Source organism: Mangifera indica, chromosome 9, assembly GCF_011075055.1.
Source record: "Mangifera indica cultivar Alphonso chromosome 9, CATAS_Mindica_2.1, whole genome shotgun sequence".
Lineage (NCBI taxonomy): Eukaryota > Viridiplantae > Streptophyta > Magnoliopsida > Sapindales > Anacardiaceae > Mangifera > Mangifera indica.
Window position 1 is genome coordinate 3479979 of NC_058145.1, and position 17561 is coordinate 3497539.

Genomic DNA, 17561 nt, shown 5'->3' on the forward strand with positions numbered 1-17561 from the left:
CCCGACGCCCCAATAGTTTAAAAAAGCTAATTTACCCCCCTAAAAAAATTTCAGTGTCTGTTTGACGTGGGAGAAATTGCTTGACGTGGGAAACACTGTTCCCACATCGGACTGCCGATCTCTTCGGCAGCCATTTTCGGCCAAAATTTCGTTGTTTCGGCCTCCGATTTTCACATAAATTAAATCTACATAGGGTATTACACAAAACCCCTCAATCAATTCAACTAAAACAACCAAGAATCAAAACATTTTAAGCATTGTTCAAGAGCGAAACCCTAAAATTTCAAACCGCAAAATCTCAATCAAATCTCAATAATATGAGCAATAACTTGATTCAAACAAGATTACGGGAGATATACTAACCTTTTTTGCCATTTCCCGTTGTCGGAAAGCAAGAAAATCGATGAAAATTTGGGATGACCGTGGGAGATTGGGAAATTTTGAATTTTTTTTGAATTTGCACAGTAAAATGGTCGTGGGGAGTAAGGAAATTTGCTGTGTTTATATATGGGGGCAGTTTCGTCATTTCACAAAACCTGGGCATTTTTGCTTAAACCTGAATATTTTGGATAATTTTGCTTAGACCCCCTTAATTTTGCCTATTTTTAATAATTTCCCTTTAACAACCATCGACACAAATGCATAGATCATCGAATGAAGTCTCGATGGGGTCGATGGTGTAACTGTACTTGTCAAAAAAAAGAAAATTTTGACAACGATGGCCAATTGGCAATTGGGTTAGCCAATTTATTATAATAAATTTATATTATTTTAATAATTTAAAATTTATAAATAGAATTTATTATAATAAAATAAGAATTTATATTTAATTATAGGATTTTTTTTTGGTAATTAAGTTTCTTAAGAGTTGATTTTGGATTAAAAACAATTAAATATGAGAAATTATATTAGATGATCCTATTTTGGTGGATTCCTAAACCCTTTTACTAATATTGTCTTCTCATCATGGTTGTTGAATTACGTATCATATTATATATCGAAAACCTAATTTTTTATATTATGTATCGAGTATCATATATATTGTATAATGTAACTTTTAAAAATTAAAATAATAAAATAATTATAATTGACATGTTATCATTTTAGAAAATATCATAAACACTCTTAGAAATTTAAAAATTTTCTTGTACATCTCTATTATATCATTATTTTCTCTAAAAATATATATTATTTTAGAAAATATCACAAATAACATTATTTTCTCTAAAAAAGTGTGTCGATGCACATCTATAAAATATATCGTATTGTAAATAGGTACGTCCACTATATCGTATTAATTTGATATACCTCAGAATATATTTTTTTTTGTATCATAAAACACTGATAATTATGTTTCTCATTAGTGATATTATGAAGCGAATATTAATCCAACGAGACTATGTTAGTTTCATTGCTTATGAGGTAAGCTAATTGGTAGGCAATCATCTTAAATGTCTTCTTCCATGATTTGATTTTCCTCTCCTCGTTTGATTTGTATAAAAACATTAAAAGACTTTATGATTAAGTGGAGCCTTTTTTTATGGATTATTTATATCTTCACTTATTTAAAAATTTGACAAGAGGTAAGTTTTGATATGCAAAAATTATTAGAAACATATGACTTTTGAAACTAAAGGATTTTGATGATTTTTACAAAGCTTAGGATTGTATATTAGTCAAATCTAGCCATTTTAGCAACCAAAAGTTTTTTTGTTTAAAACGAAAAATCTTATTTGAGTTGGATTATTATTTTATTTAAATAAAAAATATTCGGCCTTTCCGAGGTGAACAAAATCTTGTGCTTTTATTCAAAATCAGTTATTTCAAGACACAGAGAAGATTGATATTGTGTCGACTTAATAGTTTGGGTAGGGAACTTGTGTGATGAGGGAAAGTTGGATTGCAAAAGAAAAGTTTTATTTTTGCAGAGATAAGAAAGATGTTCTTTTAACTAGGTAGAATCAATTGTCATCAAAATTTGTTGTAGGAGGAACTTCACTAGGAGCTCATTGGTCTTTTCAAAAAAACAAAATTAAAAACTTCATTCGAACTAGATTATCACTTACAGGATAGAACCAACCACACTAAGTAGAATAAACTTCAGGTTCCAGCCCCACAAGCCTTGGGTACAAAGAGACTTAAATTCATACTTTTCATATATACGGAGTTTTCTCTTTTACTATTCAAATTGTTTTTTGGGGGGTTAAATTGGCTAAACCTTAGAAAGTATATTTTAGTCATGAATAATACTACATTTACAAACATTTTTATTAATTTATTTATACAAATTGACATGATATAAATTAAGTAATGTAATTTTTTTTTTAATTTTAAAATTATCTAATTTCATCTTGTTATACCAGTTTATATAAATGAGTTTATGAGAAGTACAAATTTGCTAAGTTTGGTAATTAGTGCTTCTTGTAGTTATAAAATCCGCTGCAAAAGCACTAATTACCCGGTTGTGTATTTATCATGTTTTTAAGTTTGTAGAGGATTATAAGGGGTGTGTTTATCAAGTTTTTAAACTTATATGGACACCTAGAAAATATTAAAACAATTTAAACCCAATGAATAATTTTCCCTTTATTTCTCTTAATTGTTTTACTATTCTTCAACTTGTATGCCTTACTCATAAGCTCGCTAACCTCAAGCCCACTCAATGGCTCATTGACTCTCTAATTCCTTTGATGGTAGGTTACCTTGATTGGAAGCCTAACATCTATATTTACAACCACACTTGGTACTAAAATATAATCGAACCGAGTCAAATCATGATTGATTCTAGCTCAATATTAAGACAAAATTCAAGTTTGATTTCTTTGTAACTAAGAAATTCTTGGCTCAAGTTTGAGCTTCAAACAATAATGACTTACTCAAACTTGGTTTAAACAATTAATTTAAACTTCATAACTTATATATTTATCAATTACTTTTATATTTAAAGTTAATAAATAAAATTTTAAAAACATCATTATAAAATTTGAAATTTTTAAGAATTTATTGATAATTTACTTGAGTGGAGTCATAAACTCGCGAGCTCACCAAACTTACCAACACAAACTCGAACTTTGGCATGTAGGTCTAATGCTCGTCTATTTTTGGTATACCTATCCTACTAGACGACTAATGGAAGATGACAAAAAAGAGCTCTAGATTATTAGACATTTAAAGAATCCAACATTAGTTTGGGATTGTCTAGTCCCATTATTGGCAGACAACCAATCATAAAGTTGAAACACAACATTCTCCTTTCAGAATAGTTGCTTGGCAGAAATCAACTATGGAAGATCTCTTCAACATTATCAAGCAGAAATGCAACGCTGCCCTGACAACACTTTCATCATCAAAGTGACTCGTCCCTTCGATGGAAGCAACTACATAAACTTCTACTTTTTGTCCAACTTCCATCTGCACTCATCTACGACAATAGAATACCACCAAATAAAGGATCCTAAATCTTTATCGGTGCACACCACACTCAGGTCCATTGTCCCTCAAAAAAGTCTCTTACAGAAAGAGAGATAACAAAACACTTCCAAATGTAAGACATTGAACCTTACTCGGCGTACAACATAACCTAAGCCTACAATTGTCACCCAAGCACTAACAGGCCCAACATTAATTCAAGATCGATTAATGATAGGGTAAGCAACCTTGACTACCCAACACCAAGTTCAATCATGCATAACCATCAAAATGCTTGCTAGGCATCTCAAGAAAAGCTATTCAAATGCACTTCAACGGATAATATCTCTCAACCAAAGGATATTTAGTAATATACTGTAGACGTAAGTTTTCTACCATTAGGTCAAACCCCGTTAAAAAATCCTTTGTAATTTTTTTAATAGTTTAATCAATTTCACATTGCAGTCAATATTGAGATTAATTAACTGATTTTTACCATCAAAATTGTAATTTACCATGCATAAGACTTTAAATTGCATATATAAATATTTAATGGGAAATCTCGTCTTGTTTATAAGGAGGATGGCAGAGTTTACTAGATGTTTAGTCTTGAAGATTTAATTGCATGAACCAAATTTCAAACTATGCAAATGTAATGTATTGTATTCTTGCAAATTTAACCCATATAGTATCAGTAATTGTTTTTCTTAACATGAAATATCACATTTTCTACATATTAACTTCTATTTTGTAACAAGTTTATGTCAAATGTTATAGGTGTGACATTACATTCAACCAAAATCAATTGCTTCATCTTCTATTGCTGTGACTCCTTATTGAAAGTAATAAAATCCACACAGCATAAAATTCCAGATGCTAAATTGCTTAGCTACTCTGCTTACAGGACACTATACTTGAATGAACCTGTCATCCCTTTATTCAGATTCTCCTAAATTGCTTTACTATTCCTCCTGTGCTGCTTCCTTGCAAACCTTGAGCTCATTGAGGGAATAACTTCTATATTTACAACCACACTCCATACAAGTACCAAAAGCACAGCGCATTCAAATAACTACAAGCAGAAAAGCCAGCCAAATACCCAGACTCCTGCATTTGTGTTTATTCCAGGAACAACACTTCTCTTGGTGAACTTACATACATGAATCTCTGCATACATAGCATAGCACACATGGCAATTGACCAAACAACATCTATCTATATTGTGAATATGAAACAAACTGCTCTGCTTCATGGTATCAGCACAACTGATCCAGATGTTTTCCGGTTCTCCAGGTCTTCATGTGCCTGTGCTGCTTGTGCCAAGGGGTATGTATGATTTACACAAACCGACAAGACACCAGAGGCAACATTGGCAAATACCTCCCCAGCAGTTTCCAGTAGCTCATCCCGAGTTATCGTATATTGCATGAGAGAAGCACTTGTCAAGAAAAGAGATTTTGGTGCCAGTGCTGATACGGGGACTGGATCTGGTGTCCAGAAGAATGCCCAAAACTAACCATGTAACCCCCGAGGCTTTAAGCATGCCAGTGATCCCTGGATATGGTATAACTTGGTCGATCAGAACTGATTCCCAACAAACGTGAGAGTACAAAGTAGCAGACCTATTAAACTCAACAACTTTTATGTCAATCAAAATTCTTCATTGCCTTTTAGCAACATTTTATAGATTTAAGTTCTACTAGACAATTAGTTAGTTCTAGCTTGTGGATCAAAATAGCTTTCAATAATATAACAAATGTGTTCCATAATCTTATGGGACAATTAGAAAAAATCCCCGATTTATCTTCAAGTGAATAAACTAAACATTTAGCAGTTTAAATTCCAAATCAGCTATCCTAATATAAAGATGCACCCTTAGCCACTAATATGAGTTGACATGAAAAGCACAATGAAAAACATAAGCATCATTTGAATGTATCCACTTTCATAGGAAAAGTCAAGTTACTGCTTCTGTGGCACACCCTTTTCTAAACAATATATTGAACTTCCATTGATTCAACCATCTGTGCATAAGAAGGAGAATAAAGTCACATTACCTGAAATGTCTTTTCCTACAGAATCATAGACAACATCAACCCCATTGCCTGATGTTATCTCATTAACACAGGCAACAAAATCCTCTTCCTTGTAGATTATAACATGGTGACATCCATCATCCTTGGCTTGAGTCGCCTTCTCTTTAGTTGAGACACTGCCAATAACAGTTGCACCCAGAGCATTTGCCCATTGGCAAAACAGAGATCCCACCCCACCAGCTGCAGCATGAACAAGAATTGTGTGTCCACGCTCAACCTGTGTTAGACCTGGCCACGGGCCGGTTTGGCCCGTGAACCGGACCGAAACCGGCCCGGATAAACCCGGAACCGGAACCGGACTGAACCGGAACCGAAACCGTGGCTCTACGGTTCGGTTCCGGTTCACATAAATTGGAACCGTGGAACCGCCGGTTCACACCGGTTTATGAACCGGGGGTTTACTGTGCTTAATCGGAAAAAATTTGAAATTTTTTTGAATTTTATTTGAAAAGGCAACGGTTCCCTGCGCAGGGAACCGTTGCCTTTTGAAGGAAAAATTGCAGGGGACCGACGGTCCCCTGCAATTTTCAGTGAAGTTGCGGGGACGTCCCCTGCAATTTTTGGCATTTCAATTCACCCCCCTATTTCTAATTTTTTTCAAAAAAGTTTTTTTCTATATATATCCCTTTAAATTCTATTCTCTCAAATCTCAATCTCTCTACTCTCTCACTCAATCCTTCAAACTCTCATTCTCATTCTTTAAACTCTTAATATTCTCTCAATCTTTCAATTCAATTAAATTTTCTTAAATTTAATTAAATTCTTTCTTAATTTTTTATTAATTTCAATTTCAATTTTTTTTATACAATTCATAATTAATTATAGAATTTATTTCTATAATTAATTTTATTTATTATTTTTTTATTATCTTTTATAATTAATCATATAATTTATTTATATAATTAATTTTATTTATTATCAAAAAATGGCAAGTAGTGGAAATTATAGAATGTATTAGAATTGACGGTTCAATATCGGTTTCGAACCGAAACCGTCGGTTCCGAACCGAAACCGTCGGTTCCGAACCGGGGCCATGAACCGGAACCGACGGTTCCGAACCGTGGACGAACCGTCCTGTTACGGTTTCGGTTCAGGGTCCTTATATTTTTGAACCGTGAACCGGCGGTTCCGAACCGAAACCGACGGTTCATGAACCGTGGCCAGGTCTAACCTGTGTATATATGTGAAAAAAAATCACATCCTTTTTACTAATGGAGTATGGAAAGAAGGATCAATCTATCCTTACAGTTCATCATGATACCACAACAATCATGCAGCATCATTATTAAAATTACTATCATATTGAGATTTTGAAGATAAATAGCACATTCATGACCAAGCCATTTTATCCGAACAGTATTTCAGATTTGGAGAATGCCCACATTCCAATTTTTTTAATCTGCTAGCCATAAAAATGTCCAATTCAAGGAAGGCTTATTTGAACTAATATTTTTCCCAATATAATTATATTAGCTTACAGTTAATTAATCAATAAATTTCCCCCAGAAAATCATTTTATAGCTCTCTTTTTTTATATATTATATGTAAACATGTTGTATGTGGCTCTTCTGCACACATTTATGACAATAATTTTGACAAGTTCAAACATTAAACCACTTGATCCAAGCAGGAATTCTTGAAAAATAACAAGCAATGTGATTTTTCATATTGTATATGTTGTCCAGAAATATTCCATACGCTGATAATGGAACTTGGAAGACCAAAAGCTCCAAGATGCACATGCTACCTACCTTGAAACAACGGCGCAGAAGAAATTGACCTGTCATGCCCTTTAGCATGACAGAAGCAGCAATTACAGGTGAGATAGAAGAAGGAACAAGAACCACTCTGTTTGCAGGAAGGATCTGCTCTTCAGAATATGAACCTGTTGGATCACCAGCATAAGCCACGAGATCTCCAACTTCCCTGCCAGTAAGTCCAGGGCCCACAGCAATTACCTCTCCAACAGCCTCCCTACCTATAACAGAAACAAAAATCATTTAATAGCCCTGCAGCAGAATTATTCACGATGTTGCATGAGCAACAATCCTAGAACCCATCCGCAAAGGTACCTGAGTGACAAAAGAGTAGACTCCATATATAAGACAGTATGGGTTCAAGTCTACTTTAGTAATATATCAAGATCAAACTTTTGATTTACCTGATACAGTAGTTATGGGGTTAATCACTAAACTCGAGGTTTATCTTGCTCGGTGTGATTGGTTAGGCCCCAAAAAGGCAGTTCGCCTTGGGTGGGGTTCCTCGTTACCAAATCCAAAGAAAAAAAAACCATCCCAGAACTCTGGCTTGCTAAGCAGGTATATTTAATCTAAGCTCATAAAAAAAAAAAAACAGAGACCTACATTAACTTAAAATCAAACATAGAAAGTAACTTCCAATAGCAAAGGAGCTCGCTTGCTACTTGGTTGAGGAACACAAAGCCAACCGAAGGTGGCAGTAGCTTAGGCAAAAATCACAGAATAAAAATGACACTTCATAAAATTGTCATAATCAAATAAAACAATATGAGAGATCATATATTTATTCATAATCTTCTAGCAATTGTTAATCACACAGCATCTTGCAGTAACTTCCACATCACTTACAGTCCAAGGAGAAGAAAATTATAAGGACTATTTCATACTCAATAACTTCCATAATGCATCCAATTAGCAATTATTGTTAAAAAACTAGGAGTCATTGTTGAAAATTAAAAAAAGAAAATGAAAAACAAACGAACAGAGCCACACCTGGGGTGAAGGGCACTGCAGCAGGCTTAAAAACACCTTTCCGAAAGTAAATATCGATGAAATTAAGACCAATTGCTTTATTCTTCACACGTATCTCGCCTTCACCAGGCTCCCTCATTTCCACATCTTCCCACTTCAGAACCTGCACGATGCTCAACAGTAAGTAATATGTTCACCGTTACCCAGAAAATATCTCCGTTTAGAAAACTAAATAAGAACTCTTGCAGCCCAGATGTTAATGTTTCATCTTTAAGAATTAAACAACAATAGGCATCCCTAAAAGAAATTTTAAAACGGGTGCCACAAATTGATCAGGAAATAAAGAACAAACTACAAACCTCAGGCCCGCCATGTTCATGAACCCTAATGGCTTTGACCATATTTGTTATTGGTGATGCAGAATCTGTGGCAAGTGCTTTTACTTAATATGCCTAAGCGGGAAGAACACTGGAGAGCTTTTGATGGTGGACGTGAAAATGGAGGAATTGTGCGGAAAGAAAAGGCTAGATTTTTTATTGAAACAGTGGGTAGCAGTAAGCAGTCGGAGTGACAGGTGACAGATTTTTGATAGACAGCTGACATCGCCTCCTAGATAAGTACGTCTGCTTAGCCGCGGCTTAATTGTCCTCTTGATCTACTGGGCTACTTTGACAGGCTCGGATAGAGTTTTTCCGTGTTGGGAAAAAAATAATAATTTTGACGGTACATGTAGGCCAATGGATTTTTTATTTTTTTTTAAATAGTAATTTTATTAAAAATATTAAAAATAAATTAATTTTTTTTTAATTTTAAAAATTAATAATTTTTTTCACATCAAATTTAAAAAAATAATATTTTCCCCTAAGGTTTATATTTCAATCTTCAACAAATCCCTCTAACAACATCTTCGATGATTTCTCTCTTTTAACACCATCTCTAATAATCTCTTTCATATGTCTCTTCTTCCTCCGATGGTTGTATGATATTTGTTTGAAAAGATGATCGACGCACAGCTCTGTTGCACAGTTCAGTGTGACAAATTTGACCTTTTTGGTTAGATTTTTGATGGTTTTCATCCTAAAACGCCACCGAAGAGGGAGAGGACTTCCCAATGGTGAGGTTAATGACGTATCAGAGTGAATCATCTAAAAGAATTATCATTAGAAAATGAAAATGAATTTTTAAGAGTGTAAATATAATGTTTTAAATTTCGAAAGAGTAGTTGTTACCCTAAAATATGTAAACCCTAATTGGTGGGAGTGAAACAATAACTTTTTAAAATTAAATTAGGGAGAAATTATTAATTTTTAAAATTAAGATATAAAATAAAAATAAATTATTTTTTCTTTAAATAAAATTTTAAAATGATAATTTTACTTGTAATAATAATAGTTGAAATGAACAGATAGATAATTATTTAAATTTTTTAAAATTAATAAGTGAAAACTTTATAAATAGATAATCTTTAGGTGAATAAGTCCTTTGGCCTTGAACATATTATACAAGCTTATGGATGATGTCAACTTCCTTTCATTGTAATTAATGATTTGAAAATTGGACCAGATCGATTAGTTTAACTGGTTAAATTGGAAATCTATTCCAAATTTGGTTTGGTTAATATAAAAAACTAGTTTTATTATTGACTCGATTAAACCTGGTTAAAAACAGGGTTTGATTGATTTAACTTTTGAATTTTTTTAAATTTTAATTATTTTTAAATAATTTGATTATTTTTATTAGATTGGATAAAATTTTAAAAGTTTGTAAGGAAAAATAAGTTCAAAAATAAAATAAAAAAGAAAAAAAGTATTTTATATCTATTGAAATGTCTTCTATAAACAATAATTTACGTCATTATATTTTTTTTATCATAAAATTGATACTTTTTTTATTTTAATTGTTTCATTGAAATCAAATGAATAATTATTATTCTTTAAAAAAATTACGTTCTAATCTCCATAAATATAGGTATCTCGATTGATTTTATTTTTTATAAATTTTTAAGCAAAATATATTTATTATAATTTGATAATAAATTAAACTGATCGAACTATGAATTACTAAGCCAACTAATTCAATTATTAATGTGGTTTTAAAAACATTGATTGTAATTATATAAACCTAATAAAAGACAAATGGAAGGGGATTTTTGGAAGCCCATTTATATCAGGGAATTATTAAGTTGAGCAATACTATATGTACCTATTTTAGGTACACAAATGTATACACACTCATATGTATCATCATATAATTGGTTATTATTTTATTCTTAATTCAAAATCATCCAATTACATGATGACACATATAAATGTGTATACATTTGTATATCCAAAGTGGGTACACATAGTTTTATTGTATTAAGTTTACTTTACAAGATCTCTTGCTATCATCCTCTTCAACTCACACTGAATACATTCTCCACATTTTTTTGGTAGAAGGAATTTCCAACACTATAAATATGTATATATTACAATAAATGTAACTTTTTATTTCATAACCAATCCTTCTAAAAAACATATATTTGAAGCAAGCATTTTATTATGACTCACGCTAGGAATGCTTCCATAAATGTTCTCCTAGCCAAGGATGAGCCAGAAACAGGAGTAATGTAGCTAATGCCCATAAGGAAATAGTTGCTACTAACTACTAATTGCTCACCCTCATGAGCAATTGTTCTTCATGATTCACTCTAGCGCTGTAATCTCCATAGTCTACCTTGGGCTGACTTTGATTTCATTGACGTGCCAGATAATTTATTGACAGGGTCGGTTCCACCAGATATGTGCAAGAAAGGTACCATGAAGGGGCTCCTCATGTTACAAAACAAGTTCACAGGTGAAATACCTTTGAGTTATGCGAATTGCTTGACTTTACGGCGATTCAGGGCTAGCAAAAATTTACTAACTGGGGCTGTGCCGGCCGGAATATGGGGATTGCCAAAGTTGAATATTATAAACATTTGAGTCCAATCAAATTGAAGGGCCTATCGCTCAAGATATTGGAAAGGCAAAAGCCCTCGTGCAGTTGTTTGCTGCAAACAATCGGTTATCTGATGAATTACCAGAGGAAATTTCGGAAGCTTCATCTTTTGTTGCTATTGATTGAATTTTTCAGGCAAATTTCCGACGTCAATGGGGGACCTTAAACACTGAAGCACTCTTAAGTTGCAGAACAACTTTTTATCTGGTTCAATTTCAAAGTCATTAGGCTCATGTAATTCTCTAAGCGACCTAAACATGGCTCAGAATTTATTTTCTGGGCAAATCCCATCAGTTTTGGGGTCTTTACCGACTCTTAACTCTCTGAATTTATCAGAAAATCAACTTTCTGGTCCAATTAACTGTCCAAGAGTAATAACAGATAAACCAGTCATTTACCAGACTCTCTCTTTATTGAAGCATAAAATGGCAGCTTCGTTGGAAATCCAAGCCTCTGCAGTCAGACCATTAAGTCCTTCAAGGAATGCTCCTAGAAATCGAAGATATCGAAAGATGTCCTCATGCTCATAATTTGTTTTGCGTTAGGTACAATGATCTTGCTAGTCTCATTTGCATGTTTCTTCTATTTAAAGGAGAGAGATAAAGATCACAACCTTTCATTGAAGGAAGAATCCTGGAACACAAAGCCTTTCCGTGAATTAGTTTTCTCTGAAGATGAGATTATCGATTCCATAAAGCAAAAGAATCCGAAAAGAAAAAGGAGGGTCTAATTGGAATCATCACTGGGAAGGAAGAGGGTGTCGGCAAATTGGAGATTACAGCACCATATAGTATCACTAATTGTTCTTCTTATCATGAAATATAGGTCTATCAATTGAACATGGTAAATCCAAGGTCTTATTACTCGGCTTGAAAAAAGTGTTTCAAACTGGACAAATTTTGACTCTCGATTGAGCCTGGACAAGGTTTGTATTCAATAAAGATTTCACATCTGGGCTTAAATAGGGGTTGTTCTTTTAATTGAATCGAATCAATTTTCATCAAGGGCGAAAGAGTGGGGTTTCTCTATGTATGATCTTAAAGAAGTGGCTGAAGAATTTGTTATAGGAGGAACTTCATGAGGAGTTCATCGATACCATAGTAGCTACATTTATTGAACTAGCTAAACCTTAAAAAGCATATTTCAATTATGAATAATACTATATTTACAAACATTTTTATTAACTTATTTATACAATCAAACACTGTATAGATTGAATGATGTGATTGTTCATTTTTTTCTCTCACTTCAAAATTATTCAATCACATCTTATTACATTAATTTGTATAAATAAGTTAGTAAGAAATATTAATTTACCGAGTTTAGTAACTAATGCTCCTTGTAGCTATAAAATTACCTACAAAAAGCATTAATTATCAAATTGAGTATTAAAAATATGTATATATATATTATAAAGTTTTTAAGTTTGTAGATTATTAATTTGCCAAGTTAGTTAACTCAAGGGGGAAAGGACTATTTCCCACCCATTTTTTACCCCATTCTCAAACTTATACCCACGGCAGATCAAAAACCATTTTTCCCACCCATGACCAAACTGCCTTCCATTTTTCTATTAAAGAGAGGGATAAAATAGTCATTTTATTGTTTATATTAAAAAGTTATAAAGTTTATTATTTTTCACCCCCCATAGGTTTTAAAAACTAACATTTTGCATTTACTTAAAGTTTTTAAACTTTGAAAAGTAATATTTTTACCCTCAAACCTAGGGTTTTCATATTTTTCAAAACGCAGCCGCCCCTCATAACTTTCAAAAATAACATTTCACCCTCGTTCTTCAACTTTATCTTTCAACGTTGTCACCGACCTCCTCTTTCTCTTGGTGCGACGAAGAGATCTTCATCTCCTCATCGCACGGTACGACGAAGAGACAGAGATCTCTTCGTTGCACCACTGTGCGACGAAGAGATCCACCCAGACGACGAAGGATGACACTTCATCATCCTTCGTCGCTCGTTGTGTCGTCCAGACGCGACGACGAAGTCCTTCGTCTGTTCTTCCAGATCTGGATGACGCTTCGTCGTCCAGATCTGGAGGACGAAAGGTCATCTTTTTTTGTCCTTTTTAGTCGGAGATGAGAGATCGGTGGAATGCGTCAGTCGTTGGTGGTGGCCGGAGAAGGACGCAAACCCTAGAGGTAAAATCTAAACTTTTCAAACTTTGAGGATGGATTGAGGTGTTAGTTTTTAAAACTTGGAAAGGGGAAATGGTGAAATTTTAAAGTTTTAAGGTTTATAATTAAAATAGCGATTTTACCCCTATCCCTAACTAAAAAAATAGACGACAGTTTGGTTATGGGTAAGAAAAATGGTTTTTAATTTGCCGTAGATATAGATTTGAGAATGGGGTAAAAAATGGGTGAAAAATAGTCCTTTTCCGCAACTCAAGTAATGATTATCTCAAGCTCAACATTAAGACAAAACTTAAGTTCAAGCTCACTGAACTGGAAAATTTTTTACCAAGCTTGAGCAGAAATGACTTGCTTTAAAAAAATTAATTTACTCCTTATATATTCATTAATTACTCTCACATTAAATAAGATTTTAAATATATAAATATAAATATAAATTTAAAACTTTTAAATATTTATTAATATTTTACATGAGTCAAACCATGAACTCACAAGCTCACCGAGCCAACCAACACAAACTTGAACTCAACTCAGAAACTGAGCAGCTCACAGGCAGTTCATTTACACCCCTACTCCATACCAGTACCAAAAACAGAATAATTACAAGCCCAAAAGCCAGTCAAATATCCAGAACTCACAGGCAGTTCATTTACACCCCTACTCCATACAAGTACCAAAAACAGAATAATTACAAGCACAAAAGCCAGTCAAATATCCAGACTCCGGCATGTTTATAAATACCACGAACACAACTTCTCTTGAGAACATAGATAGTAACTGGACATGTATCTCTGGATACATAGCAAGCCACACATGACACTTGATTAAACAACCTCTATCTATATTGTGAATATGAAACAAACTGCTTCCCCTTATGGTATCAGCACAACTGATCCAGATGTTTTTCGGCTCTCCAGGTCTTCATGTGCCTGCGCTGCTTGTGCCAACTGGTATGTATGATTCACACGAACTGACAAGACACCAGAGGCAACATTGGCAAATACCTCCCCAGCAGTTTCCAGCAGCTCATCCCGAGTTGTCGTATATTGCATGAGAGAAGGCCTTGTCAAGAACAGAGATTTTGGTGCCAGTGCTGATAAGGGGAGTGGATCTGGCATACCAGAAGACTGCCCAAAATTAACCATGTAACCCCGGGTCTTTAAGCATGCCAGTGATCCCTGAATATGGTAAAACTTGGTCATTATGAACTGAATCCCAACAAATGTAAGAGTGCAAAGTAGCAGACCTATTAAACTCAAAAACTTTTATGTCAATCAAAACTCTTCATTGCCTTCTATCAAAAATTTACGAAACCAGCTTCATTATCGATTTTAAGTTCTACTAGACATTTAGTTAGTTCTAGCATGTGGATCAAAATAGCTTTCAATGATATAACAAATGTGTTCCATAATCTTATGGGACAACCAGAAAAGATCCCACGATTTATCTTCGAGTGAATACACTAAACTTTCAGCTGTTTAAATTCCAAATCAGCTACCTTAATATACAGATGAGCCCTTAGCCACTAATATAAGTTGACATGAAAAGCACAATGAAAAACATGAGCATCATTTGAGTGTATCCACTTTTACAGGAAATGTCAATTCACTGCTTCTGTGGTAAACCCTATTCTAAACAATAACTTAAACTTTCCGTTTATTGGAACATCTGGACGAGAATAAAGTAACATTACCTGAAAGGTGTCTTTTCCTACAGAATCATAGACAACATCAACCCCATTGCCTGATGTTATCTCATTAACACGGGCAACAAAATCCTCCTCTTTGTAGATTATAACATGGTGACATCCATCATCCTTTGCTTGAGTTGCCTTCTCTTTTGTCGAGACAGTGCCAATAACAGTTGCACCCAGAGCATTTGCCCATTGGCATAACAGAGATCCAACCCCACCAGCTGCAGCATGAACTAGAATTGTGTGTCCACGCTCAACCTGTTTATATATATGAAAAAAAATCAAATCCCTTTTGCTAATGGAGTATGGAAAGAAGGATCAATCTATCCGTCCAGTTCATCATGATACTACAAAAATCATACAGCATCATTATTAAAATTACTAACATAATGAAATTATGAAGATAAATAGCACATTCAAGATCAAGCCATTTTATTATAACAGTATTTCAGATTAGGAGAATGCCCAGATGCAAATCTTTTTATCTGCTAGCCATAAAAATGTCCAATTCAAGGATGGCTTAGTCAGAACTAACGTTTTTCCCAATATAAAATTAATAAATTAATTTATTTCCTCAAGAAAATCATTTTATAGCTCTCTTTTTTATTTTAATTTTTTATCAATAAACATACTGTATGTGGCTCATTCTGCACACATTGATAATATGTCCAAACATTAAACCACTTGATTCAATAAGGAGTTCATGAAAAATAACTATGAACGTGATTTTTCATATTATATATGATGTCCAGAAACGTTTCATACCCTGATAATGGAACTTGGAAGAGAAAATGCTCCAAGATGCAGATGCTACCTACCTTGAAGCAACGACGAAGTAGAAATTGAGCTGTCATACCCTTAAGTATAACAGAAGCAGCAATAACCGGTGAGATAGAAGAAGGAACAGGAACCACTTTGTTTGCAGGAAGGATCTGCTCTTCAGAATATGAACCCATTGGATTGCCAGCATAAGCCACAATATCTCCAACTTCCCTGTCAGTAAGTCCAGGGCCCACAGCAATTACCTCTCCAACAGCCTCCATACCTATAATAGAGAAACATAAATCATTTAATAGCCCCGCAGAAGAATTATCCGCGATGCACAACTGTCCTAGCACCCTGGCTTCCCAAGCAAGTATATTGAATGTAACCTCATTGAAGAAACAGAGACCTACATTAACTTAAATCAAATATAGAAACTAACTTCCAATACCAAAGGAGCTCGCTTGCTACTTGCTTGAAGAACATGATGCCAACTGAACGTGGCAGTAGCTTAGACAAATATCACATGATAAAGATGACACTTTAACAAAGTGTCAAAAAAAAAAAAAAAAACTGAGAGATCACATATTTATTCATAATTTTGTAGCAATTATTAATCACATAGCATCTTGCACCAGCTTCCACATCAGTTACAGTCCACGGAGAAGAAAATAACAAGGGATATTTATACTCAGTAACTTCCATAATGCATCTAATTCGAACTTTTTGTTTTAAAAAAAGCTAGGAGTTAATGTTTCTGGGAAAAAAAAAAAAAACGAGATACAAACGAACAGAGGCACACCTGGGGTGAAGGGCATTGTAGCAGGCTTATAAATGCCTTTCCGGAAGTAAACATCGATGAAATTAAGGCCAATTGCTTTGTTTTTCACGCGTATCTCGCCTTCACCAGGCTCCCTTATTTCCACATCTTCCCACTTCAGAACCTGCACGATGCCCAACAATAAATAATATGTTATACCCAAAAAAAAATAAAAATTCTCCGTTTAGAAAGGTAAATAAGAACTCTTGCAGCCCAGATATTAAAGATTCATTTCTAAGAATAAAACAGCAAACTTATACATAACCCAGATGACATACAAGGTAAATTTATAAGAACTTCGAATTAAAAGGCAGTATAATATTATAATTAACAACAAATTGGCATCCCGAAAAGAAATTTTGAACTGGGTTCCACAAATTGATCAGGAAATAAAGAACAAACGACAAACCTCAGGCCCACCATGTTCATAAACCCTAATGGCTTTGACCATATTTGTTATTGGTGATGCAGAATCCGTGGCAAGTGCTTTTACTTTAGTATGTCTAAGCGGGAAGAGAAGTTGAGAGTGTTTGATGGGGGAGGTGAAATTGCAAGAGGAAGAGCTGTGTGGAAAGATAAGGCTTGATTTTTGATTGAACAGGTGGAGAGCAGTAGATAGTCTAGGTGATGTTAACATTCCCATCATAATTTCACTTATGGACAATTAAAATAAGATTGAAAAGGCTTGATTTTTGTACGTGGATGGAATACAGGGAAGTTGAAGGTCAATAGTGTGTATGTTATGTTATGTTGAAAGAGACCACTAATTTTTTTGCATATTTTCCTATTAGGACGAAGAAACTTAATAATAGCAATATATTAGTATGAGTGATGAGCTAGGTAATATATATAGTAATTTAATTACTATTTTTATTTTTATTTTATTATAATTTTATTTTTATTTATTAATTTTTTTAAAACTAAA

At 33.8% G+C, this 17561-nt stretch overlaps 2 protein-coding genes across 2 annotated transcripts; both read right to left on the minus strand.

Annotated features, from left to right (window-relative positions):
* Window positions 1-4198: 4198 nt before the first annotated feature.
* Window positions 4199-8900, minus strand: LOC123225728 (2-haloacrylate reductase-like). The gene is made up of 5 exons (XM_044649846.1): window positions 8593-8900; window positions 8255-8396; window positions 7256-7482; window positions 5466-5721; window positions 4199-4971 (listed from the first exon to the last, which is right to left on the minus strand). Exons 1-5 carry the CDS (start codon window positions 8632-8634, stop codon window positions 4811-4813), a joined length of 828 nt encoding a protein of 275 aa, XP_044505781.1. The 5' UTR covers window positions 8635-8900; the 3' UTR covers window positions 4199-4810.
* Window positions 8901-13794: 4894 nt separating this feature from the next.
* Window positions 13795-17278, minus strand: LOC123225727 (quinone oxidoreductase-like). Its single transcript, XM_044649845.1, has 5 exons — window positions 17046-17278; window positions 16619-16760; window positions 15873-16099; window positions 15055-15312; window positions 13795-14539 (listed from the first exon to the last, which is right to left on the minus strand). Exons 1-5 carry the CDS (start codon window positions 17271-17273, stop codon window positions 14234-14236), a joined length of 1161 nt encoding a protein of 386 aa, XP_044505780.1. The 5' UTR covers window positions 17274-17278; the 3' UTR covers window positions 13795-14233.
* Between the last annotated feature and the right edge of the window lie 283 nt (window positions 17279-17561).

Excerpts from the sequence above, each read along its gene's own strand:
- LOC123225728 (XM_044649846.1), bottom strand. The coding sequence starts at position 8,634 with ATGGTCAAAGCCATTAGGGTTCATGAACATGGCGGGCCTGAG. Across the intron at positions 7,483-8,254 it reads TGCAGTGCCCTTCACCCCAG|GTAGGGAGGCTGTTGGAGAG; the intron begins GTGTGGCTCTGT and ends TTTCTGTTATAG. Across the intron at positions 5,722-7,255 it reads TTCTGCGCCGTTGTTTCAAG|GTTGAGCGTGGACACACAAT; the intron begins GTAGGTAGCATG and ends GGTCTAACACAG.
- LOC123225727 (XM_044649845.1), bottom strand. The coding sequence starts at position 17,273 with ATGTTAACATCACCTAGACTATCTACTGCTCTCCACCTGTTCAATCAA. Across the intron at positions 16,100-16,618 it reads TACAATGCCCTTCACCCCAG|GTATGGAGGCTGTTGGAGAG; the intron begins GTGTGCCTCTGT and ends TCTCTATTATAG. Across the intron at positions 15,313-15,872 it reads TACTTCGTCGTTGCTTCAAG|GTTGAGCGTGGACACACAAT; the intron begins GTAGGTAGCATC and ends ATATATAAACAG.